Below are 25,842 nucleotides of genomic sequence, written 5' to 3'. Positions count from 1 at the left end.
CACTTTGCCAAGAAAGTACTCTAAAGTGTACTGATTAACAAAACAAAACACAAAACATGAAGCAGCCAGGAGGAGACAAAATCTGTGCCCCTGGGTCCCATGGTACCACCTGCAAGCTGCTAGGCGTTGGGAACCCTCCCCATGGATTCACTGTTGTGGCCACCAGCCTGCACCTCCCCAGCCCCTCTGTGTTCATCTCTTCCTCTTTCTGAATGACTGAGTTTCCTGTAGGTCTGCAGAGGCCGCCCACAGAGGGCTGGTCAAAGGGCCTGTTGCCTTTGACCCCATGACAAGCCCATGAGGAACTCGAGGCTCGAGGAGGTCGGGACATTTGCCCAGGATGAATTCGTGGGTAAGTGGCAGAGCTGGGATGGGACCTCAGAAGGGTCCGGCCCAGGAGAGGGGTGTCATTGTGAGGTCAGGTCCCAGGCAAACCTCTGAGTTTGGGAACAGCTCACCCATGGCCCTGGAAACACAGACCAGACACTAACACCCACGCCCCCATGAGCGCCTGGGCTCTGTAGCTGGCCTGTCATTTAAAAGTGCTGGTTTTCGAAGGCCTGGGCTGAAGCGGGGGAAATAGGCTTGCTCTGAGTTTTCCATGGCCTGTGGGTCACTTTGACCTGGTCGGCCCTCACCAGCAGGCACTTAGCCATCTGGTCCCCAAGGAGCCTATTCAAGTGCTCACCTGGGGGAGTCCAGGTCAGAGAGGGGGCAACTCAGGGACAGGGCAGAGTGGTCCTGGGGGCCATTCCCCTTCACCTAGGACTGACTCTCCTTTCTGTTCATTAACCTCCAACTGTCTAGTCCTTGAGGGTGAGGTGGTTGGGGTCCTTACTGGATCCGGAGGGTCACTACTTATGGTAACACTAGCTGCAGTGGTGGACAGTGTAATATAACCAACACGGGACTAAATACTTTCTGTGCTCTGGGCGCTGTTCTGAGAGCATTTTCACCTTTGAGCCTCACAAGCAGCTTATAAGATCAGTACGGTATGATACCATTATACTGATGAAGCAAAGGCCTGCAGATGCTTCTAGGAGCTGCCCAGTCTAGTCCTCAAACCCAGAGTGTATCAGTCAGTTCTCGCTATAGTATTGCTGCGTAACAAACCTCCCCAGACTCCAGGGCTCACAGCAGTTGTTTATGCTCGTGTACGGGTCTGCAGGGGTGAGGGTAGGTTGGTTTGTCTAGTTTGAACTCGGCTGGGGGCTCTGCTATAGTCTGGGGTCAGCTGGGCCAAACTGAGTTCAGGTCTCCCCCACGTGTGTTGGTTCTGGGGCCCAGGCTAAAGGGGCGGCCGTCACCGAGGATGTGTGCTTCTTGCGGGAGGTCACGAGAGCACAAGAAATCAAAGCAAACCACACGAGCTCATTTGAGGCCTCTGTTTAGGTTATGCCTGTTCTCATCCTGTCAACCAAAGCAGATTACACAGGCCCAAAGTCAATGGCACAGAGCAGTCTGCTCTACCCACGATGTGAGGCCCAAGGAGGGGTGAAGGCTAGACCAGGAGGTGGCCCTGGGGTCCTCTGTAAACACAGCTTGGATGCCAGGACTCAAGGACACAAGGACCAGGCAGCAGGGCCCCCTGGTGACAGGCTGGGATGACTGTCCCCCTGGGCCCTGCTGAAGCTGGCTGTGCCTGAGCTGCCCCCGCTGCCTGCCCCGAGCTGGGCTATAAAAGACCAGGGTTTATGAAAGCAGGAATAACACACCAGCAGCCAATGACAGACCCATAACTCAGAAGACAGGACACAGACCCCGCACACCCCTCCGAGGAGAGATCTGACGCTCCCGGTGATCAAAGCTCACGCTGGAGGTCCGAGGTCACTGCAGCACTATGGTGACGCTCTGGCCCCTCCAGGCACAGCCTGTGGGGAGTCATGGGCGACAAAACCTATCCGAGGGGCCATCTGCACAATCCTCGGGGCTCTCCCCAAATGTCAATGCTGTGAAAGACAGAGTCAGAGTAAGGGACTTCCTGCATCAAAGTCAGATGTAGGAGGTGAGTGATGGACCCCGGAGCCTGGACCTCATGCAAAACACAGCATGAAGGATGGTCTCAGGGTAATCGGTGAGATTCGCATGTGCCCTATATGTTAGACACGCACCTGTAGCAACAAGAAACTTCCTGATTTAGGTCATTGTTTGAGGTTTTGGAGGAAAACATCATAGTTCTTAGGAAATACGCCCTGAAGTATTTAGGGGCAAAAAGTCTGCAACGTACTTTCAAAAGGTAGATTTAAAAAAAAAAAATTACAGGACACCTGGATGGCTCAGTCGGTTAAGTGCCTGCCTGCCTTAGGCTTAGGTTATGATCCCGGGGTCCTGGGATCAAGCCCCACGTTGGGCTCCCTGCTCCGCTCCCTGCTCCTGCTCTTTTGCCCTCTTGGTCTTTCTCAAATAAATAAGTAAAATCTTAAAAAAATCATTACATATAAACAGATAAAGCCAACACTGGGAGACGGTCATTGGCAAACCTAAATGGAGGATATATGGGTTTATGGTACCGTTCTTGCGCGTTTTGGATGGGTTGGAAAATTTTGCAGGTCAAAAACGTTTTTTAAACCCATAAAATTGACAGCAGCCTGATTCATTTCATTAAGTAATTTCAAGAGATGGCTGAGTCAGGCTCATGAGTCTTTGAAAGAAGGCACAGGAAGTGCATCGGTAAATAGGGCAAATCAAACACTATTCCAGTCAGAAAGGAAAGCACACGGGAAAATGTCCAACATCACAAATAATGGGGGGGGGAGCCAAATTAAATAAAGCATAATTATTCAACTATTAATGTTAACTGTTTGGAGTAATCATACTCTAGGCTGACGAGTCAGGGAGATGGAAATTCCACCTTTATCCACGGAGTCACTAACCTTCACGGGTTTATGTTTTTACTGACACATAGCTGAGACACAGTGTTACATTAGTTTCGGGGGTACAACACGGCGATTGGACAAGCCTGTACATGACGCCTTGCTCACCCCAAGTGTAGTTACGGTCAGTCACCCCACAGCACTACGACAACGGCCTTGTGCTGTTCCTTTCATCCCCGTGACTTCCTCACTCAGGAGCTGGAAGCGTGGTAGTCCCTCTCACCCCAACCCTTTTGACTTATCACCCCTCCCCCTCCCCCTCCCCTCTGGCAACCATCATTTTGTTCTCTGTCCTTATGGATCTGTTCTGTTTTCCTTTTTGTTGGTTTGTTCATTTGTTTCGCCTTTTAGTTTCCCCATAGGAGGGAAATCCTATGGTACTTGCCTTTGTCTGACTCCGTTCACTCAGCACAATGCTTTCTAGGTCCCTCAGTGTCGTTGCATGTCGTGCAGAGGGACAAACCTTCAGGAAGGGTTTTTTTTTTTTTTTAAGATTTATTTATTTATTTATATGTATCAGAGAGAGAGCTACATAAGCGGGGAGACGGGGAGAGGCAGAGGGAGAGGCAGACACCTTGCAGAGCAGGGAGCTCCATGACTCAGGGCTCGATCCCAGGACGCCAGGATCATGACCGGAGCCCAAGGCAGATGCTAAACAGACTGAGCCATCCAGGTGCCCCAGTCCTTAGTTCTGACTGCTTCTGGCCCTTGCTTTCCTGTCTCCTTCCTGGGCATAGCCCTGCTGTGCAGTTTTCACGGTAAGGTAAAGAGCTGCTGATGCTCTGGTCCCCTTTGAATGCCTTCGGCAGGGACTGCTTGGTCCTGCTCTGCTGGCCCCGCCGCCCCGTTAGGATCTGTAATGCTCAGTGGGCTCAAGGCTGTGCCTCCCCCCCCCCACCCCATGTCAATGGGAAATGCCATCTTCTCCTGGAGTCTGGACACTCGCCACTCCCCGGCCACTGTGGCTTGACCGGGATTGGTCACCTGACCTAGTCTAGCCAGGTGTAGTGCTCATACCATCTGCTGCCCTTACTAGTCCATGTGGAGCCCACGGGATCTCATCTCTGGGGTTTATTTATTATTACTTTTTAAGATCTTATCTGTAAACAATCTCTACATCACACGTGGGGCTCAAATTTATGACCGGGAGATCAAGAGTCACCTGCTCCACCGACTGAGGCTGCCAGGCGCCCCTCATCTCTGGGGTTTCAAAAACAAATGTATTCTCTCCTTTCCAAACATGGGGAGATGTTGTAGTCATCTTCTTGTTTGCTAGCTTAATCCCAGTGTTTGGGAGGATAAACTATGGGATCTCAATCCCTTGAAATGTTTTGAGATTTGCTTTATGCCCCAGTATATGGTTGATTTTGGTAAATGTTGTCTATGACCTTGAAAAGAATGTATGTTCTGCACCTGCCAGGAGGACAGTTCTGAGGAGAATGTGGTAGAAAGTTGGTTCATCATGTTGTTCAAATCTATGGCCCTACAGGGTTTTTCCTACCTTTTCCCTCAGTTCCCAAGATAAACATTCTAACCCATGAGATATTTTTATTCTTATGAACATCTAATACTCATCTAAAACCCTTCATTTCTTCCTGTGTTCTTGGGCTTCTGATTGGACTCATTTTCCTCTTACCTGCTGGTGATGAATTCTCTCAGCCTTTTTTGGTCTGAAAATATTGTTACTTTGTTTCCATTGTTGAGGGATAACTTCCCAGGGCTAAAATTCAGTCTTGGCCTTCCTTCACTCATCGATTCCTTTGGTAAATTCGATGAGTGACTGGTACAGGTGCTGGGTGTGTGCCAGGCGCCAGAACTGCAATGGTGGCCAAAACAAGAAATGTCCTTGCTCTCCAAGAAGAGAAGGGAAGAGTATATCTGACAGGGAACAGGAGGTGCAAAGGCCCTGTGTCTGGAAGCAACTGGCAAGAGATCAGCATGGCGGGAGTACAGAGAGCAAGAGCTAGAATGGTGGGCTGTACCTGGGCCATACAGGACCTCAGGGTGTGGGGGGGACATGGTGAGGAAGAGTGCTTTGCCTTAGTCCGTAGAGGAGTAGGCAGACTTTTTAGAGAAGATGAAACTTATCTGGACCTTGAATGATGGATGTGATGAAAAGAAGCAGAGAACGGAGCAGAAGCATGATGCGTTTTGAACACTGAATATTTGAAAAACTGTTGAGCCTGCCCTGGGCTGCGTGCTGGGTTTTCTTTTTTTTTTTTTAAAGATTTTATTTATTTATCTGACAGAGATCACAAGCAGGCAGAGAGGCAGGCAGAGAGAGAGAGAGAGGAAGCAGGCTTCCCGCCAAACAGAGAGCCCAATGCGGGGCTCGATCCCAGGACCCTGGGACCATGACCTGAGCTGAAGGCAGAGGCTTTAACCCACTGAGCCACCCAGGCGCCCCTGTGTGCTGGGTTTTTGATGTTATTTCCTCCGTCCCAGGGAAGCAGGATTGCATAGTGGGAAAAGGCCGTGTGTGGCTTTGGGCTGGCCAGCCTGAAACACATCACTTACTCAGCAGTCTGACCATGGGCCAGTCCCTTCCACAGAAGTCAGTTCCCTTACCAGGAAAGCTAGAATAACACTGCCCACCCCACAGGGCAGTTTGGGGGCTTATGCAGGGAAATGGTGCTGAGAGCTGAGCTGACAGCTTTGCAAGAGCTCGAAAAGCTTAGCGGTTTGTTTCTCTGGGTAGAATTTTCTCTTCTGCTGAGAGACACAGAGGTAAGTCAATTGCCCCAGACCCACAGCCAGAGAGTGGTGGGGTGGGGACTTCATAACTCACGGGTTGCTTTGATTTCCTACTCACTGATCCTGTCACCTTCCCCTTTCCATAGGCAGGGTCACTGAGGCTCAGAGAAGTGGTTTGCCCACGGATACCCCAAAAGTTAGGAGTGGTAGAACAATTAATTCATTCACTCATTCTTTCATTACTTCGTGAGAGCCTGCTTCATGGCAGGCATGATCCAGGTGCCAGAGAGAGAGAGAGAGAGAGAGTTGTGTATAAAGGCATGAAAAAGTTCCATCTTCAAGCTCACATTCTACCCCAGGGAGACTGACCTACAGGGCATGAAGAAGTGGGGGAGGGGATGCAGAGTGTAGGGGGCGGTTGATGTTTTCCACAGGCCAGAAAGGTGATACTGGACTGGAAGGAGGGGAGGGAGGGAGGGAGTTGGGAGGACTTTGGAGGGAAGAGCATTCCAAGGTAGAATGCTCATCATCTGTACAAAGGCTCTGAGGTGAGGGTGTGCCTGGGGTGTTCCTGGAGCAGCAAAGAGGCCAGTGTGAAGGCAGGTGTTGGCTGCTCCGTGCACCACGGAGGGGTCGGGGAATCTTAGCCAGTCTCCACTTCTTGCTGGAATTGCCGGGGCCTTAAATGGCTGGATTCAGGTGAGTCTACCGCTGAGCCCTCTTCCCAGCCATAGGAAGTTGTGGGGGGGGCTGGCCTCCTTTCTGACTCTGGGGAGGGAGGGAGGGTTTACTCATTATCCACAGCTCCTGCCCCAGCTTCCTCCCGGCCTCCTGCTGAACTTGCTTCTCTCCTATTCCTGGACCCTCCTTGGGCCAAGGGGTGGGCAGTGGGGCCTGAATATAGGAGGGACGTGCGGGGCATTATGGCTGCAAACCCATCAGTAACCCATGGTTACTGATAACATGCTCCTTGTGTACCACCTGCCACTCCCACCGCCACCCCCGCAAGCTGTCTGCTCATGCTGGATTCTCATCTCATCTCTCCTGGGAACTCAGTGCACCCCTGAGCTGGGCTGGCCTTAGACGCCAGCGTGCCCATGAATGTTATGGGTGTGACCGCAGTTGTGGAGTCTCAGTTACATTACAAGAGAGGGAGACAAACATTTATTGAGAACCTACTGTGTGCTGGGCACGTTTGCACATATTGCTAACTCTAATCCTTATTTCAGCCTTGCTCGAGAGGTATCGTTAAACCTATTTTATGGACAGTAAATGGATTCAGAGTAGGGAAAGGTTTAGGTTTTACCCAAAGCCACCCGATAAGCAGATGCTAATTTTCGTAATAAAAGCCCACTATAGTAATTCCTGGGGGCCAGGCAGCCAGATCCAGTGCCAGTGGAGGCAGGGGGAGAGGGAGGGAAAGGCAATGAAGAAATGGCTTTTAGTTTTGATCCCCTCAGAGCAAGTGTCAAATTCCTGGCCAGAGATGGCAGCAGGAAATGTTTGCCCTGGAGCTACCTGGGAGATAGTCTGTGATAATGGCTTCCCATTATCTGAAGAATAATCAAGGGGAAAGGAGAGATAATTCGGAGGTTAGAAAGGAGCTGTATTTGTTAAACCTTAGGAAGGGTGGCTTTGGGTCTGTTTCATGAATGAAACACTGTGTCCAAGACTGGAGCAGGCTACCTCAAGAAGTGGTGAGCCTCCTGTCACTTGAGGTATGTAAACAGAAGTGACTTTGCTACTTGCTAGGGATGCTGAAAAAGAAATATTCCAGCAGGAGAGGTTGGCTTTGACGATCCTAAAAGCTCTCAGACCTGGGAGTTTTCAAATGGCCCAGCAGAGACTTCTGCCCCAAATTATCTTGGGCAGGAGGCTTTTGATCTGAACCACTCCCATCACATTTGAAGCTGCAGTCTGCCTTCTCCAGATCTGGGTGTTTTCACAGAAAGGGGCAGGGGGCGGATTCAGGGTGGAGAAGTGGATTCCTCTAGTCGAATCAGTTCTGGTGTGACCTCTGACATTTACCTTTCTTTGTTCCCAGATACACCAAACAGGCACACAAACTCATTTTTCTGGCTTAAAAAAACAATACGAGTGGCCAGGAAGGTCAGGAGACAACTGGGGCTTGGGGAAGGTAGACATGGGGTGGGGGTCGTGGGGAATGCCCTCCGGAGCACTCTGCCTTGACGGGCTCCCCAGAATTGCCCTGCCTGGACACCCTGAGAGGGGGAGCACTCCTGACTCTTGCGACAGTGGTCTGTACGCAAACCATCTTTTCAGCCCCTACTATGTACTCTCAGTCCTGTTGTGCCCAGTGGTCATTACTTCACATGGGTCAGATGTGTACTGAGTTTTATTGATGTGTATTTCCCTTTTCCTTTTCTTTGGTTTGTTTTTAAAGATTAATTTATTTATTTGTCAGAGAGAGAGAGTGCACACGCAGAGGGAGAGGGAGACGCAGACTCCCTGCTGAGCAGGGAGATCCATGTGGGTCTCAATCCCAGGACCCTTGGATCAGGGCCTGAGCTGAAGGCAGATGCTTAACCAACTGAGTCACCCAGGTGCCTCTTCCCTTTCACTTCTGAGGAGACTGAAATTTGCCCCTAGCCAGAGACCTAGGGCCTGCTTCAAAGCCAGAATCCTTCCTGACCTCCCTATCTCGTTGGTGGGCTGCCCCACCCAAAGGATGTTGTAAATGTTGGGCTATCTGTAAAGGGGTCAGAGAAGGGACAAGCACACTGTGACTGCCCAGCAAATGCTGGAGGATGTAGGTACTCAGGGCTAAGCTTGAGAGAAGCGAAGCAGGGCACCTGAATGAGGAAGCCGCCCACCTTGCAAAAGTCCAGCCTGGGCTTGCAGCTGGCTGGGAGACTGCGCAAATCTGGGACTCTGAGTCTGTTTTCCCATTTAAATTAACACCTCGTTGCGAGAGGGTTTCTCTTGGACCTGACCATCTAAAATCCCACCTGCTTTCCTAATCTCCTTCCCTCCCACTCTTCTTCCTCCGCCACTACTCCACAGATGATAAGCTGTTTCTGGATTCTGTAAGGACGCCTAATTCTGCCCTGTCTCCTGGCCTTTGCACTGCTGGTCTCTCTTCCAAATCTGCCTTGGCCCTACACTTCCCAGGTCTTGCACCTTCTCTCCAATCGTGCCTTCCGCAAGGGGATCCTAAGGTGCTTTGCCTTACCATCATCTGACCTGGCCCCCAGTTTCTTTCCATCACAGTACTTCTCCAGCTTATAATCCTTTATTCATGTTTTGTCTCTTCTGTTAGGAGACAGTGAGGGCAGGGACCTGTATTGTTCCCTACTGTACCCGCAGCACACACTCGAGTTCAGCAAGTACCCGGTGAGTGAACCAGAGAATGAATGAACAAAGGAGTGGAGGAGGTGTCTCTGCCCGCGCCAAAGAATAGGGAGGCCGTGGGGGCGGGGGCCCAGGGTCCCGAGGAGTAGCCTCTGCAGGAGGCTACAGGGTGTGATCTGCCTGCACCGCCTCTGGCCAAAAGCAAATCTCAGAGGGGGGGCGGGGGACCCCGAGCCTGGGCCAAAGTCCAAGTCCGCAGGGGGCTGCGCAGAAAGCTACTTAGACCTAGGACCCGCAGCCGCCGGCTCTGAGCCCCGTCGCCAGCCAAAGACAGGGAGGCCAGGTCAGTTGGCGGGCCGGGTCCGGGAGCCGGAGAGCGAAGGGTCTAGGGGAGAGTCCCCTCGGAACTGGCGGTCACCGCGGCGTACGACCCTGGGGCTAGTAGCTCTCGGCTCCTCGAGATACCGTCGCGAGCTCCAGGACAGTGGCGGCTCGCGGGGACGGGGAACTACGTTTCCCAGAAGGCCGAGAGAAACTGGGGGTCACAGGGAAAGCGCCCCGGGCGGCACAGCTTCCCGGTACGACAGGGCAGCTTTGGGGGGTGAGTCGGCGGCCGCGAGGCCCCGGCGGAGGCCTCCTAGAGGTGGCCGGGCTCGGGGGACGTGGCGGCCGGGGGCAGAGCTGATGAGCAGCTCTGTGGCGGGGCCCGACTGCTGCGGAGGCCTCGGCAATGTCGACTTTAGGCAGGTACGGACCGGGCCGCTCGGCCGGGGAAGCGGGGAGGGCTCGCGCGGCCGGGTGGGTCTTCCGGCCAGCAGCTGCCGAGGCAGCCAACGCCCAGTGGGCGGGGCTCCTGTTGCCAGGCAACGGGGGGGCGGGACGGGGCGGGGCTGCGTGTTAGAGGGCGTGGCGCGTGTGTGTGCGCGTGTGACGGATTGTGTGTGTCAGAGAGTGAGTTCCTGAGTGTGCATGTGTGCGCGCGCCTCTGGCATTGTGTGGTCAGAGTTGTGTGTGTTCTGTGGTCGGAGAGTGTGTGTTTTGTCTGAGTGGGAGGGTGTGGAGCTGGAACTGGGCGTGGAGGCCTGTGAAGGAGGCCGAGCAGGTGTGTTTGGGAGTGTACGTGGTGGCAGCATGTGGGTGCGTGGGAACTGCGGGGCCCCGGCCGCAGTTCCGTCCCCCTACCCGGGCTTGAGGCCAGCTCTGCGGAGGAGGCCAGAGACAGGTTTGCGCCCGTCCCCTGGCCAGAGTTGGCGTCAGTACATCACCTCCTTCCCGGGTGGATGGGTGGAAAGAGTGGACGACCTCGAAGCCTTGCGCCAGGATGGGGTGACGGGCCCTGCCCTCTGGAGAGCCCCCTGCCCCGGGCGGCGGACCCTTGGCAGACTCATAGGCCAGAGGGTTTGTCTTTTCCTGGTGTCTCTCCCCAGGCCCAGGCTCCCCTTTCCAATGGCTCGTCCTCTCCTGCATTCTGCCTTCTATCGGAGTTCCTTTTTCGCACCTTTCCACCTTCGTCATCAGTCAGCGGCTCTTCGTGGAGCCTGGGAGCTCCGTCGCTGCCTGGAGCAGCCTTTCTTTAATTTAGAGCGTTTCTCCCCTTTATTTATTCACTGGTGACAGCCAGTCTTTGAGACCAGCCTGGGAGCATGGAACATTCTCTGAAGGGAGTAAAACTGGTCAATGTTTCAGAGAGTAGCTGGCAGAAAGGTGGGATGGAAATCCCTGTATCTGTGAGGAGGTGACCTGTGGTCTGAGGCCTAGTGATAAGCTCTGGTCAGCAGGGACAGCAGGCCAAAGGCCTGACAGGGGGGGGTGTTTGTTCAAGGAACAAAGAGAAGGCGAGCGTCTGACCCTGAGAGAGTGCAGGGTGAGTTGACATTGGTAAGTGGGAAGCAGGAGAGAGGAAGAACAGCTTCCCTCAGGTTGATGGTATCTCATGGAATCCTTAGAATCTTAAACCACAAATGGCCATTAGAGAATCTCTGGGCCCACATGGTCAGTGGTGGGACTTTAGGTGTTTTCTACCAGAGCAAATCTTGGATGAAAAGAGCAGTTGGAATGCCAGGGGGACCCTCAGCATTGCCTGGCTTAGGGAATGGTTGCTTCCTGGATGAATGACTCTATGGGGAACGGTAGGTCACCATTAACTTGAGGTGGGACGTCTTTGAGCCAGAGGCCACAGTGCAAGGGGACAGTGGGCCCAACACAGGCCCAGTGGAGTGTTAGGGTGCTGCAGGGTCATATGAGCAAAGGCCATGTTCTAGATCTAGCAGCAGGAGTAAGAATCAGCCATGGGGAGGGGAAGGTTAACTGGGTTTACGTGGGACAGGCTTTTCTGCTCTCTCCCTTACTCCAGAGTGTGATGGGACTGTGGGGTTGGAGAGAACTGGGAGTGCTCCTGGGACTAGGTCAGGGTGACCCTAGCTGACTAAAATTCGTTTTTTTCCCACTGCTGCGTTAGTGGGCACAGTTAAGCTTCCTGTTACCAAAGGAATTTTTTCTTAACAACAACAACAACAACACAACATTATTATTATGTATTTGTCTGTGGTCGTTCTCCTCCTCCTTCAATCACAGTCTCTACTTTTATTTATTTATTTTTTTAAAGATTTTTATTTTTATTTATTTATTTGACAGAGATCACACGTAGGCAGAGAGGCAGGCGAAGAGAGGAAGGGAAGCAGGCACTCTGCCGAGCAGAGAGTCCGACATGGGACTCGATCCCAGGACCCTGAGATCACGACCCAAGCCCAAGGCAGAGGCCCAACCCACTGAGCCACCCAGGCGCCCCCTCAGTCTCTACTTTTAAAAGATCTTTAAAAGATGCCAGTCAGTCGCTGACCCAAGTGAGCATCAAGGTTTCTTTTCCTCCACAGGCATCTGAGCGGCAGGATGTCAGCCTGCTTGTCTAGCACCATCGATAGGAATGCAATGTGTCCCATTTATCATGTAAACTTCTGTAGTAGCCACATTTTAAAAAGTGAAAAAAAATTGGTGACATTACTTTTTTTTTTTTAAAGATTATATTTATTTATTTGACAGACAGAGATCACAAGTAGACAGAGAGGCAGACAGAGAGAGAGGAGGAAGCAGGCTCCCTGCTGAGCAGAGAGCCCGATGCAGGGCTCGATCCCAGGACCCTGGGATCATGACCTGAGCCGAAGGCAGAGGCTTTAACCCATTGAGCCACCCAGGCACCCCTACTTTTTTTTTTTTTTAAGATTTCTTTATTTATTACAGAGAGAGAGAGAGCATAGGAGTGGGGTGGGGGTGGAGGTGGGGTGGGGTAGAGGGAGAGAGCCCCAGCAGACTCCCTGCTGAGTGCAGAGCCCCACGTGGGGCTTGATGCCATGACCCTGAGATCATGACCTGAGCTGAAGTCAAGAGTCGAAGCTCAACCAATTACCACTGGGTGCTCCAGCGTTCCTTTTAAGAGTATATTCTGAACAGTATGGCCCTTGGGTACAATGCCCTTAACCAGCTATTTGCTGCACCTGTTCCAGCTGATACGGAATTTTGGTTTTGTTTTAAGAAGAAAAAGATCACCCTTTGGGATGAGGAGTGTATCTACTGTGGCCTTGCTGGCAGTGGCCCTTCATAGCCCTTTGCCCTCCCTGCCATGGGATTCCAGAGCCTTGCTCCTTGGCCTGCCAGCGGCATGAAGCAAGCTGGCTTGTAATGGATCGCAGCAGGGACTTCCAGTTTGCTGTCCTCGGGCAGAGATGCCTCCAGGACTCAGAAGATGGCTCCAGTGGGGCCCAGGGATACTGGCTCCTTGGAGAACCCAGTCTGGCCAGGCATAGTCACGTGGACCCCTGTCATGCCCTTTTCTGTATGGACTTACCTGTTCTCATGAGCAGATGGCTGGTTTCACTTAGTGTATGTGTCAAGAGGTGCCCTTCAGTTTCTTGATCTGTAAATCAGGGATAGTAAATGGGGCTTATGAGGAAGCCCAGAATGAGCCAAGGGTATGGAGGAACCTTACAAATTGTCAAAGGTGGTGTTCAGAAGGTAAGCCCTTGTGTTCAGGAAGCTTCGAGGCCACAATGGCAGACAGGCCTGTTGAGTTGTGCAGTTTCCATTTGTGCTGCGAGAGCCTGATAAACCGTGGGAGGTAAAAATCCCAGGGACAGACGTGGGAGATCTTGACTGGCTTTTGGGGGAAGATGTTTGCCTGCTATACAGCTTGTTTAGAAGAATCTTTGGATGCTGTTACTTTATTAGAGTAACTATCAGTCCGTTTGATTGGATGACTGATTTTGCAAAGTTCTCAAGGACCTAATTTTTGTCATCAGTGTTTTGGGTCAGAGTCAAGACAGCAGGCCCTCGTTATAACCTTGGGCAAGTCACTGAACCTTCTAGAACCTCGGTTTCTTCTGCTTCCGTTGAGATGATCACATGGCTTTTCCTTATTTGGCTGTTAATGTGATGAATTACATCAATGCTTTGATGATCGAACCAGCCTTGCATTCCCAGGGCCATGCAGGGTCCCGAGGTGTTATCCTTTGTCTGTAGTGCTAGATTTGCTTTGGTTGTTGTTGTTAAGGATTTGGATGGCTCAGCTCATTGATAGGGTTTGTAGTTTTCTTGCTGTGTCTCTGTCTGGTTTTGGTGTTAAAGCAATGCTGGCCTCTTCATGTGAATTATGAAGTGGTCTCTCTGTTCTGTATTCTGGGAGAGATTGTGTGGAATTGGTGTCATTTCTTCCTTAAAAGTTGGTAGAATTCATCTAGTGAAATCTTCAGGGCCTGGGGCTTTCTGTTTTGGAAGAGCTTTAACTGTGAATTCCTTTTTTAAAAAATAAATATAGGACTATATGTTGAATGAATTTTGTTAGCTTATGTCTTTCCATGATGGGACCATCTGATCTGAGTTGCTGGCTTGTGGTCGTAAGTTCTTTTATTACCCCTGTAATGCTTGTGAGGTCAGTGTTGAAGCCCCCGTTACATTCTCAGTATTGGCAGTTTGTGTCTTCTTATTCCCTTGCTTGGTGTAACTGGAGGTTTATCTATTTTATGTTTTTCCCAAAGAACATGTTTCGGATTTGATTTTTCTCTCCTCTCTGTTTTTCTGTTTTTGGTTGATTGATTTTTGCTTTTATTTTTTCCTTCTGCTTGCTTTGGGTTTATTTTACTTTTCTTTCCCTAATTTCTTTCTTTCTTTTTTTTTTTTTTTAAGATTTTATTTATGCGGCGCCTGGGTGGCTCAGTGGGTTAAAGCCTCTGCCTTCAGCTCAGGTCATGATCTGAGGATTGAGGCCTGAGTCGGGCTCTCTGCTCAGCGGGGAGCCTGCTTCCCTTCCTCTCTCTCTGCCTGCCTCTCTGCCTGCTTGTGCTCACTGTCTGTCAAATAAATAAATAACATATGTTTTTTTTTTTAAAAGATGTTATTTATTTGACAGAGAGATCCCAGGACCCTGGGATCATGACCTGAGCCACCCAGGTGCCCCTCTTTTCCCAATTTCTTAAGGGTGAAGCATATATTACTGTTTTGAGCCTTTTCTTCTTCATTAATGTAACTCTTACCTCTCAGCCTTGTGTCCCACAATTTCTGATAATGTTGTATTTTCATTTTCATTCTGTTCAAGATATGTTAAAATTTCCCTTCCGACTTCCCCTTTGATGCATGGATCGTTTGAAAGTACGTACTTTAACAAGTATCTTTCTGTTCATGTGTAGTTTAATTCTGTTATGATTTGAGAACATACTTTTATGCTTTCTGATTCTTTTAAATATAAGATTAGTTTGGGGTGCCTGGGTGCTCAGTTGGTTGAACGTCTGTCTCTTGATCTCAGCTCAGGTCTTGGTCTCAAGGTTGTGAGTTCAGGCCCCCACTGGGCTCCACACTGGGTGCGGAGGCTACTTAAGAAAGAAAGAAAAAGAAAGATAGATAGATAGTTAGATAGATAGACAGACTGATTGATTTGTTTTGTGGTCCGGACCGTGGTCTGTCTCCATGGATGTTGTTTGTGTATGCCTAAGAAGAATGTGTCATTTGCTGTTATTGTGGAATGTTCTATAAACATTAGTCAGGCCAAGTGGTTGGTGGTGATGTTCGGGCCATCCCCATCCTTACTGATTTTCCGCAGACCTACTCTGTCACTTCTTTTTTTAAAAAATTTTTTTTATTAAAGATTTTATTTATTTATTTGACAGAGAGAGTGAGCACAGGCAGATAGAGTGGCAGGCAGAGGCAGAGAGAGAAGCAGGCTCCCTGCTGATCAAGGAGCCTGATGTGGGACTCGATCCCAGGAGGCTGGGATCATGACCTGAGCCGAAGGCAGCTGCCTAACCAACTGAGCCACCCAGGCGTCCCTACTCTGTCACTTCTAAGAGAGGAGTGTGGAGGGCCCCATCTGCTGTCGCAGATTTGTCTGTTTCATCTTTTAGGTCTGTCGGGTTTTTCTTCATGTGATAACCTCAGTTTTTTAATCTGGAAGATGAGCATGCCCCATGGTGTTGTTGCGTGGCCTGAATAACGCTAACATTTATCCAGCCTTGCCAGGTGCCCCTCACTGTGCTATAAACGCTTTCCTTGCCGTCTCATGTGCCACTCTCATTCGAAGCCATCAGAGTGCATGTGACTTTCCCAAGTCAACACAGGGTTCCTCAAGCTGGACTAGGCTGGGGTGCCATGGCTCAGGGCTGTGCTCTGTCCTGCCTCATTAAAGCTGGGGCTTGGTGTCCAGTAACTTCCCAGGGGAGGTCAGCTGGCTTATTGTTACTGCTTTTAATATATAACACGTATTCGATAAAAGTATGCTGTAGCATCACCCTAGTGGGGTGGTCCTGAGCCCTCGAGGGTGAGTGTAAAGAAAAGGGGTCCGCAGCTAATGATCACGAAGTGGAGGGGGACCCAAGGCGGAAGAGATGAGGGCCTTGATGAAAAGCGCAGGACCTGCCTGTGGGTGCGACTCCCAGGAAAGGGGCTCGCTTTGGCCCCACTGACCAGGGTGCACGGGAGCTGCCAGAGCCTTTTTTGCACCTGGTGCAGTTGATTGATGGGTAAATGAACGTCTTTGCCTTTCCTGGAAGGAGTTACAGATTTGGGGAATTAGAGCAGCTGCTGGCCATTTCTTCTTACCGTGGGATGTAGGAATGCCTCAAAGCGACATTTTTTTCCGGAAATCGGCTGTGGCTGACTACCATGGTGTTGTGACATTCCAACAAACCTCCTGTCTTGAGATGGTTTCCAACGCTCGAATGCCCTCCGATTCTAGCGTGGAGCCTACAGTCCTTGGATCGGTGTCCTCTCTCCACCTTTTCCGTAGAATGCGTGTATCCCCAGAGGGCCCCTCCAGAAAGAGGTGAGGTGTCCGTCTGCGCTATTTAACAAACAAAGGGAGAGGACAGAACAGCCTCAGCCTGGGAGCACCCTCAGCACCATGTACTTTCATGCCCGGTCTGTCCTCCGTCCAGAATGTCACCTCGGGGACTGGAGGGCTGCAGTCTTATCACCCCCGTGTCATCCAGGGGAAACCCTAGGCTGCAACTGGTCACAGAAAGCCTAGCTGTGGTCCCTCTCGGAAGGTGGGAGTGATCTGACCTCAGCTCGCACTGTGAGCTGCCCGGAGGCCTTCTTCTGAACCAGATGCTCCCCCACCCCACCCCATGCAGAGTAGAACAGACGAGGTTGGGTCCTGCCTTAGTAAAACTCTGAGAATCTAGCATGTTCGTTCTTGTGTCTGTGTCCTGTGTCAGACACAGAGCTCTAACCAAAAGTTACCCACTCTGTAGAGAATGCCGGGAGCGATTTGAGGGTCCCCTGGGAAAGGCAGAAGAGGCTGTGGTCCCGAAGACATACTTGACACTGGTGGAGAGCCGGGCTGGAGGACCCCAGCCCCTCTGGCTCCCTCCCTCACCCAGCTCCTCTTGCCCTTTGCCTTATGTGCTGTGTGGATCCCACTTACAATCGATGCGACTTTGACTCTCTGGGCCCCTACTGTTTGTTTGGATGTCACAATGTTACCCTGGGTGCTGTTGACCCGCAGCAGATCGTCCCCCTAAAGTGTCCTCCAAGCCCGCAGTAAAGTGAAGTTGCTATGAGCCGCTTCCTCAACCACCCGTAGGGTGTCAGTAGCCGAGCCTATTCGTCGGTGGCCCGCGTGGAATTATTCCCGGTTTCGGTAGGTAGTGCCTGTCCTCTTTTCAAACACAGAACTCTGCTGTCTGTGACCTTGGAGCGGGATTCCATTCTTAGAATGACCCGGGAGAGAAAGCCAGGGCTTTTGCTGCTTTAATACGGTTGGGGGAGAGGAGGGGGGAAGACCCTCCCCTTAGGTCAAGGCAGCCCACTGGTATGCAGGGGTGACCGAGGGACCTGGGATCGGGGAATTTTTGTTCTTTTCGGCTGAGCTGCTTTGGGGAGGGAGGTTCGCCCTTTCCCGTGAGTTCTGGGAGGTGACAGCAATCAGGAAAGGACGCTCAGGCCTTTGGAGGAATACCCCAGTGGACATTAGTCATTCTTTCCTGCCAAGCAGGCCGTTCTCCAGGCAACGCAGATCCCTTGCACTCAAGGTGACCCGGGTAACTGGATGCTTTCCTCCCACCAAGACAGGTTGACCTGAGGGCACTGGGACCTGGTGGGGGCTGAGGTTCCAGTTTTAACCAGTTCAGTCTTGGGAGACTGCTGGATATCCCTTGGCTGCCAGCTTTGGCTGGTGTTGTTGGCTTGCTAACCGTAAGTGCCTCAGTTTCCCTTCCCCTCAGCTCCCACCGAAGGCAAAAGTGGCAAATTTGACCTGCTCATTTGCTCTGTCTCTTTGGGAGTATTTGAGGCTTTTGCTGCAGCATTTCTAAGTCCTGACAGAAAGCCTCAGTTTCGGTCTGGAATCTGGAAGGGCGGGTCTGGACATGGCCTGGCTCTGCCCCCTCTTGCCTGTGATCTGGGGGCTTTTTTGAGCTTTTGGCTTTCTTATCTGCAAAGTAGGAATAGCCACAGTGCTTGCCAGGATGAGGTATGCCAGCCTTAAATAAAGCCTCTTTGATCTTGTTATCTACACTGGAAAGTTTCTTGCCGGAGGGTCGGGTTGTAGTCCTCAGACTCCCCCCAGAGTGTCACCTCCCTGGTGGCTTGCTCAGAATGACATTGAGTTGAATCCTTAGAAATGCCTTCGGCATTTCCAGAGGCTACGGTTTCCCCCAAGGCCAGTGGGGAGACAGGGGACACAGTTCACGGTTCCCAGTGAGGAAACTTTCCTCTCTGGGGAGGTGTCATTTACACACAGTGAAATGCGTAGACTTTTGTGTCCAGTTGGAAGGTCTAATGTGCAAGATCCAGGCTGGCCAGGCTCCCGCTGAGATGGCAGATACTTCCATCACCCCCGAAAATGCCCTGTGCGGCTCCTGGCCAGTGCCCCACCTTGTTTCCCAGGCAGCCACCATCCATGTGCCTGCACCTTCATGGGCCTGCCCTGAAGCACTGGTCTGGTTCTCTCCTGCTGGCATCCCCGGGTTTCTAGCAGTGACCCTCTGGCCATCACCTGCACCCTCTCTCCAGCTGGATGGGTCCCTGCTCTGGACCTCACACTTCACCATCTTTCCTCCGTCTTGGTCACTGGGGATCCTGAGACAGCCTTGTGTGAGCACAGAGGGGGGCCTGGAGAATCAGGCCTGCGGATAACTCTGCCTATCAGTAAAACGAGGCTGCTGATAACCATGGAGGATAAAGTCGGTGGGAGGCTCTTGGTGGGGAAGTGGGGGGATATTTCACGTTCCAGGTGTGCTGGCCCTATGCTCCGCTTTGTGATGTTTCAGAGGGCAAGCCTGGGTCTTAGAGGGCCTTTTGTGTGCAGCTTCTGGTGGACGGGTGGTGTGGGTGCCCAGCTTACGGTGTAGCTGAAGGCTGCAAGTAGGATCTGGAGGGGATGATGGGTAGTAGAATTCGGGGGAGGGGGCAGGGCTTCAGGACTGCTGATAACACCCCTGGTGCTCCACCCGCACTCTCTCCACTGAGCTGCACACCCTAGGGACTGAACTGCCTTGAAGAGATCCCAGCCCTGAGGTTTCTAAGAACCTTAGAAAGCCCTATCCCATCCCGGGTCTGGCCATCCCGCCTCCCGCCAACACTTGTGAACACTACTTGATTTCTCAACCTAAAAGGTGCCATAAAAATATTGATGAAGAACAGTGCTTGGGCAGCTGTGAATCTGTCGCCTCAGAAACAGAGGGATCTGCTGGCCGCTGTTGGCCGCCCACCTGAAGAATCTCCATGGCAGCTGCTTGGGCAGTTTCCTGACTCCATTTTGAAGCCAGAAGGGAGGGTATCAGAGTCCTAGGAGCCCAGGCAGTTGAGCTGGAGGGCCCTTCCAGACCTTTAGCCTCTGCTTTTTACTAATGATGCAACAAGGGCCACCGTTCACTCAGCAAACATTTACTCTTTGTGCCGGGTGGAAGACACAAAGTTGGAGGAAAACATGGCCCCTCGCCCGGAGGGATGAGTATGAGATAGGGACAGATAACCAGATAATCACAATACCGTGTGCACTAAGGACATAGAAGAGAGTGCCATGGGTGAAGGTAGAGGAGATGCTCCCGCCGGGTCTTCAGGGGTGAATAGGAGTTCGTCTGGAAGTGTCAGAGGGATAGAGAGTATTTCAGACACGTGCAGACCCACCGTAAAAGAGTCTAGAGCATGATGTTTGGTGTGAGCGATAGGGTGGGCAAGAAGGATCACAGGTGAGGTGGGTGCAGGTGAATCATCACCTGTCGGTGAGTCCTGGAATGGGTGAGCCAGCCCAGTGCAGGTGAGGACGCCCGGGGTCCAGAGTGTGGCAGGAAATGAGGCATGGGAGGCTGGCTGGGGCGAGGGTGCCCCATCCTGAGGGCAGTGGGAACAATGGGGTCAAGGCACAGATTGACTCCTCAGTGAGAAGGGGGAAGGGTCAATGGCAGGCAAACTGGGTGTTTAGGGTTGATCTGGGGACCGAGGAGCGGGGGCAGTGAGGCAGGCACTGCTCTGAAAGTGGCCAAGCAGGACCAGAGCAGCAGCTTGGTGGCTCCGCAGGCCAGCTCTCTTTCCATGCCTCTTGGGGTTCCTGTTCACCAGTCAACCCCATCTCAACCTCTCAGTGGGCCTTGCAATCAGGTGCTTAACAAACATTTCCTTTCAAACAGAAGATAGAACGTTCTTTGGTTCAGTCCCAGGCTTTAGGGGCTTTGGGGCTGAGATGTACCTGTCTCAACTCCAGGGGAGGACAGCCTGTTCCAAGGCCTTTTCTAGTTGTTTGGTCCTTCACGAGCGGCTTTTTCTCTTCTGGTGTGTTCTCCAGGGCAACTTGGAATTTCCCGTGAGGGCCCCAGGCTTTGTGAGGTGCCCACCCCCCAACCCAGAGCCGAGAGCCTGTGGGACCCACCGAGCCTCCACTGTTCTGCCGGACAAGCTGGGGGCCTCCAGGGGGCGTCTGACCTGGGACTAGAAGAGAAGGAGGCTGGAGGGCAGGGGGTGGGGTTGCCTGCCTGCTGGGTGTCGACAAGCACCCACAGGGTGCCCAGACACTGTGGTCAGCATGGGGCAAGACTGTGCTTCCATTGTCACCCTTCGCTATTTGCTGACTGGTTCCCCCTTTGTCATTTGTTTATTAATAATGTGCTTGGGCACTCATGTGGCCACTCTGTCCCTCAGCCATTTCATCCCATATTCCCTTAGCAGTGCCTTTGTTGGCTCATTCATTCTCAGCTCTGCCCTTGGCCCCTCAGAGATGAAGATTGTCTTTGACTGGGACAGGAGGCCCACATGTGCCAAGGACACGCCTGGCCACATCTTCTGTGCTTAGTGACTTTCCAGAGTCTTCCCACCATCTCTACAGGAAGGGTGTCTCAGTGCTGTCCCTCGGGGACATTGGGACCATGTATGGAGACATTTTGGTGCCACTGGCCCCGACGGGGTGGCGGCCAGGGGTGTGGGGAACAGTCCCACCACAGGGAGCGCTCCATCCTTGAGTGTGGATGATAGAGGGCGGGAAACTCTAGCCATAGATGTGGCTAGTAGCATGAATCCAGTGTACTGCTCTCCAGGGTCTTTTTTTTTTTTTTTTAAGATTTTATTTATTTATTTATTTGACAGAGAGAGAGAGAGATCACAAGTAGGCCGAGAGGCAGGTAGAGAGAGGAGGAAGTAGGCTCCCTGCTGAGCAGAGAGCCTGATGTGGGGCTCGATTCCAGGACCCTGGGATCATGACCTGAGCCAAAGGCAGAGGCTTTAACCAACTGAGCCACCCGGGCTCCCTCCAGGGTCTTTTTAAAAAGACATACACAGGACACACTTAGTACAATGTGTGGTTATGTGTTATTTTCTAAAAATGTATATATGTGTATATGCTGTGGGAAGTCTGCAGCTTGCTCTGTTCATTGGACATTTTTAAAAGAATATCACAACTTGACATATAATGGCAAGTTTGTTTGAATTCAGTAGCTTTGCTGCTTTAGGAATGGGCCTATTCTATGTGGCCATTCTTCCATAGGTGGACGGCTATGCTTGTTTTTTTCACTGCAAGCACATGCACTTTGTACACTCGATGTGAGTTTCTCTGGAACAGGCACTTGGGAGTGACCTTGCTGACAAGGGGGAGCACGCCTTTTTGCTTCACGCCTTCCCCAGCACTCAAGCCTGGCCCTCATTCAGGTTGCCCTGGAGGAGGGACAGGGCTGCTGTCTTAGTTCACATTTACCTGATTACTAGGGAGGTTGAGCGTGTCTTCCCACGAACAACAGCGCCTGGGGTTTGCTCTGGGGCCTCCAAAGCCCTCTGCAGGTGTGGCCCCAGTCACAGCAGGTGGTGACCCAGACCTGGGTCCTGGTGGTGTTCCTTCCCCATCAGGGTGCTGGCTGCTCATGATTTCCTGGCCGAACGTCCCCGCACACCACTCCTCTGCCACTTGCCCGGCCACCGTCTGACAGGGCACGATGCGGCTGATTGGGTTTTGGCTTTTTATCTTCAGTTTTATGATTACACTGTAGTAACCTTTGCTGGACTTGCTTGTGCCCGAGCCTCCCGGCGTGTTCCCAGAGGGTAACTATGTTTCTGAGTTCCGGGGGCTTTGCACTCCATGTCCGGCAGGCGGGGGCCGTCGGGGGACTGGGCGGGTCTCCCGCTGACGCTGCTCTGTCCCTGCAGGCAGACCTCTACGTTATGACCTGGCTGTTGGGCTACGTGGACCCCTCGGATCCCTGCTTCGTGGCTGCCATCCTCACCATCACTTTCAATCCGCTCTTCTGGAATGTGGTAAGCGCCCTAGCCCAGCCCTGTGTGGGCTGGCTGTGTGCACGGACAGACAGACGGCTCTTCTCTCTCTGTATCCGTCTCTGGCCAGTTCGGAATTGTCCTTTCTGTTTCCCCAGTGAGGTCAGAGCCCAAGGGATGCTGGCCAGGCCAGGATCCCATGATGTGCGGGCCGTGACAGTCCTGGGCTGCTGCTGGGCCGGGCCAGCGGACTGTCCCGTGATGAGGCTGCCCACATGGGCCCGACGACTTCGGTCTTCTAGAGGTTGCTGGAGATGGCCTTGGCTTAGAGGCTCCCTACCTTCGCTGCCGTGCTGCGCAGTCAGGTGGCTTTCTTGGGAACCCTCACCCTCTCTGATGTGCTCGAGAAACTTGATTTGTTTTTCCCGAACGAGGCTTCTGGCGAAATGGGTTTGCACGGCACTGGAGTGTGCGTGCCAGGGAGTAAGAACGAGCGAGCAAGAAGTGAACACAGAAGGAGACAGAGCAGCACCCAGCTCGTCTGTGGGTACGGGTATGCTCAGGACCCAGAACTGTTGGGGGGCAGGCTGTGTGGGAAGGGGGCCCTGAGCCCTCTGAGGAAGGTGTGGGATTGGCGGACAGGCCCTCCTGCTACCGTGTGTCTCTGCGATGCCCCCTACCTGCTGGGAAGCTCTTGGGATTTCTGCAGGAATGGAAGGGGGTGGCGGTAGTGCCCGAGGGCTGCTTCCCGAGGCTCCTGCCCTGTGCCAGTGCCCAGGTTTGCTGATGCAGAGCCACGGACATCCTGTGATCGCCCTTGAGGGTAGCCTGAGGAGTAAGGCCAGCCTCCCGGTTAGCAACACACTGTTCCAGACTGTTTTTATTTCGGGTGGCCACTTGGTCCCAGGGGCGGAACACGACACGTTTGTCACCTGGTTGCTGAGTTAGAGTCTTGTCTTTGTCTGGGGAGATGGGTGGTGGGTGGGAGTTGGGGTGGGGTGGGACTGCTCACTTCACAGAGGCCACATTCGGAATGTGCTGTCCCTTCTGTCCTGAGGGGGGGGGAGGGGAGCACCCACCCTGAGATGGCTGGTGCAGGCCCCCGGCTGGAGGGGCCCTGAGGGGAAGGAGGAGCTCTAAGGGTCAGAGGTTCGGGCTCACTTCTTTTTGTAAAACTATTCTTGAGGCCTCCTGGGACTCCTGCCTCAGTCCATAGAGGAAACCCAACTACTACCACAGCCCACCATGTCTGAGCTGACCCTGACCTGACAGGGGCCTCCCAGCAAGGGCTGGGCTCCCGGAGGGCCTGCATCTCCCTGTGCTCTTCTGCTTGTCTTTCTTTCTCCCCCAGCCCTGCTCCCCACCCCCAAGCCTTCCTCCTGCCACACAAGATCACGGTGGGTAAAACAGCTGGAAAATGGCCCTCAAAGACGTATGTCCATGTCTTGTCTTTGGAACCTGTGACTGTTACCTTATATGGCAAAAAGGGGAGCTTTGCAGGTGTCAGGGATCTCAGGATGGGGAGATTGTCCTGGATTATTGGGGTGGGCCCTCAGCACAACCCCATGTGTCCGAATAAGAGGGAGGCAGAGGAAAATGAGAAGACACTGGCTTTGAAGACGGAGATGATGCGGCCACCAGCCAAGGAAGGCTGCGGCCACCAGGAGCTGGAAGAGGCAGTGAGGGATGGATCCTCCCCTGGAGCCTGGGGGTGAGGGGAGGGGTGGAAGCACAGCCCTGCTGGCACCTTGATCTGGCCTACAGACACTGATTTTGGACTTCTGGCCTTCAGAACTGGGAGAGCATAAATTCCATTGTTCTAAACCACCTACTCTGTGGAAATGGGCTGCAGCAGCCACAGGAAGCCGGTGTAGGGTCTCAGAGAGGCTGTTAATCCGTGCTAGGAGAGCTGGCTTGTGTTGGGAGTGTGCAGTGCTCTCCCTGGTTCACTGTCCATGCCCTGTGGGCCTGGCTGGTCCCCAGTGCTGAGGGCTCAATTTACTGAGTGCGCGGCAGATCCTGGGGATACTTCTTCATGTACAAGCCCCTTCCTTTATTTCCTGTAGGCTCTTCTAACGGTGTATTCAAGTTCATTTTTTTTTCTAAGGTTTTATTTATGTATTTGAGAGAGAGTGCTCATGTGCACAGGAGCAGGGGCCCAGGGGCAGAGGGAGAGGGAGAAGCAGGCTCCTCCCCCAGCAGGAAGCCGGATTGGGGCCTCAATACCAGGACCCTGGGATCATGACCTGAGCCCAAAAGCAGATGCTTAACTGACAGAGCCCTCCGGGCACCCCTGCAAATTCATACTAAAGTTGAGCTGTGGCCCACAGCCCCGTAGTCAAGGTGCTTAAGATTCGGGCAGCTCAGAATCTGTGCACTTGTCATAGGTTTTTTTCTTTGGTTGTAGTGTTTGATTGGCCTTGCTTTTTATTTTAAAAAGTTATTTCACTGGAACAGTCTGTGGTCATCAGTGGGAGAGAGGCTCAGAATGGGAGCCTTTAGGGGAATGCGCTGTGGTTTAGTGGGCTGCCGCGGGCCAGACAGTGGCAGAACAGGCAGAACTGGTCTGAGTGGCCTGCTTCCCCCTCCCCCAGCTCTGCGTGAGCAGTAAGCGAGAGGGCACCTGTAGAAGAGCATACTGAGCATTGACTCAGTGGTGACAAGAGGGACTTGCGGCAGGGACACTGTGCTGAGTGTTCCAGGTAGCGTTTTAGTTGCTTGGCAGGGCGAAGGCTGTTATTAACTCCTTTGGAAACTGCTCAGAAGAGGTTCACTCATTTCTTCAGCTGCTTATTGATGGCCCACCACACATGTGCCAGGCACAGTGTTCAGGTTCCAAAGGAGCTGACATCCTAGGAGGGGGACCCTGAATAAACTCACAACCACCATCAAGGGGGGTTGGGGTTGACGGAGAGTGAAGCTGGGGAAGCAGGTGGCCCCTGAGCCAAAACCTGCTCCCCCTCCAACATGGGAGGGAGCTCCCCAGGTATCCTTGGAGGAGGAACCAACAAGTGCAAAAGTCCTGGGTGATTTCAAGGAAGGGCCGCTGGCTGGAATGCGACCCAGCGAGAATGGAGAGCAGCAGGTCAGAGAGGGGGCCGTCCTAACAGTACTGGCCTTGTAGGCCGTGGGGAGCACGTGGGGTGGGGCGTTCTGAGTGGGGAGCCGGGAAACGCGCAGTGCGTGGCCTGATCTGACTCTGATCTGACTCGGATTTTCCAGGCAGCTGTGTGCTGATGAGAGCAGATGCGGGGGTGGGGGGGTGGAGTGGGGTGGGGAGAGGGCGGGGCTGGAGGCTATGGTGGGGCCTGAGGCCCAATGGTGGCTTGGACCAGAGTGGCACCAGCGGAAGTAGGAGAAGTGGTCAGATTCTGGGCACGGTTTGAAAGCCGGAAGAGTCAGCAGGATTTACCATAGTTTGCCAGAGAGAGGAGGCACCGCCAGGTGCAGCTGGGACCTGAGTGACTTCTCAGAAATGAGGAATTGGTCACTCTGGCATATAGTTCCCCAAACCCTTGAAATTTCCTAGGGTTGAAGGCCCGCCAGGCGTCTTTTGTTAGGTTAACGAGGTGACCTTAGGCCTGTCCCCAACCTAAGGGGGGGATGCGGGGGGTGGGGGCGGGACATGTTGCCATTGGAACCAACCACGTGATATAGGAGGGGGCGGAGCTGGAGGTGGAGTTCAGTAGCCAAGGGCCAATGATTTAATCAGTCACCTATGTCCTGCAACCTCTGTGAGACCCCGCGGGGATGGCGTTGGGAGATGGGGCGCCTGGGTGGCTCCATA

At 52.7% G+C, this 25,842-nt stretch overlaps 1 protein-coding gene across 10 annotated transcripts in view; it reads left to right on the top strand.

Annotated features, from left to right (window-relative positions):
* The first annotated feature begins 260 nt into the window (after positions 1 to 260).
* PEMT (phosphatidylethanolamine N-methyltransferase) overlaps positions 261 to 25,842 on the top strand; it is an 85,036-nt gene continuing 59,454 nt past the window's right edge. Inside the window, exons 1-3 of one of the 10 annotated variants that reach the window (XM_045083641.1) lie at positions 285 to 352; positions 8,848 to 8,921; positions 21,990 to 22,097. In XM_045083641.1, the coding sequence (XP_044939576.1) occupies positions 298 to 352; positions 8,848 to 8,921; positions 21,990 to 22,097 (237 nt within the window). In that variant the 5' untranslated portion in view covers positions 285 to 297. Of the gene's footprint in view, positions 353 to 5,410; positions 5,601 to 8,847; positions 8,922 to 9,081; positions 9,223 to 9,416; positions 9,627 to 9,830; positions 9,982 to 16,867; positions 17,002 to 21,989; positions 22,098 to 25,842 lie in introns of those variants that run through there. The other 9 variants (XM_013047883.2, XM_045083647.1, XM_045083643.1 and 6 more) reach the window with 9 other exon arrangements.

The sequence above is a fragment of the Mustela putorius genome, unplaced genomic scaffold (assembly GCF_011764305.1).
Source record: "Mustela putorius furo isolate JIRA1106 unplaced genomic scaffold, ASM1176430v1.1 tig00000731_pilon_pilon_pilon, whole genome shotgun sequence".
Classification (NCBI taxonomy): domain Eukaryota; kingdom Metazoa; phylum Chordata; class Mammalia; order Carnivora; family Mustelidae; genus Mustela; species Mustela putorius.
This window is presented reverse-complemented; position numbering and strand designations above follow the sequence as displayed.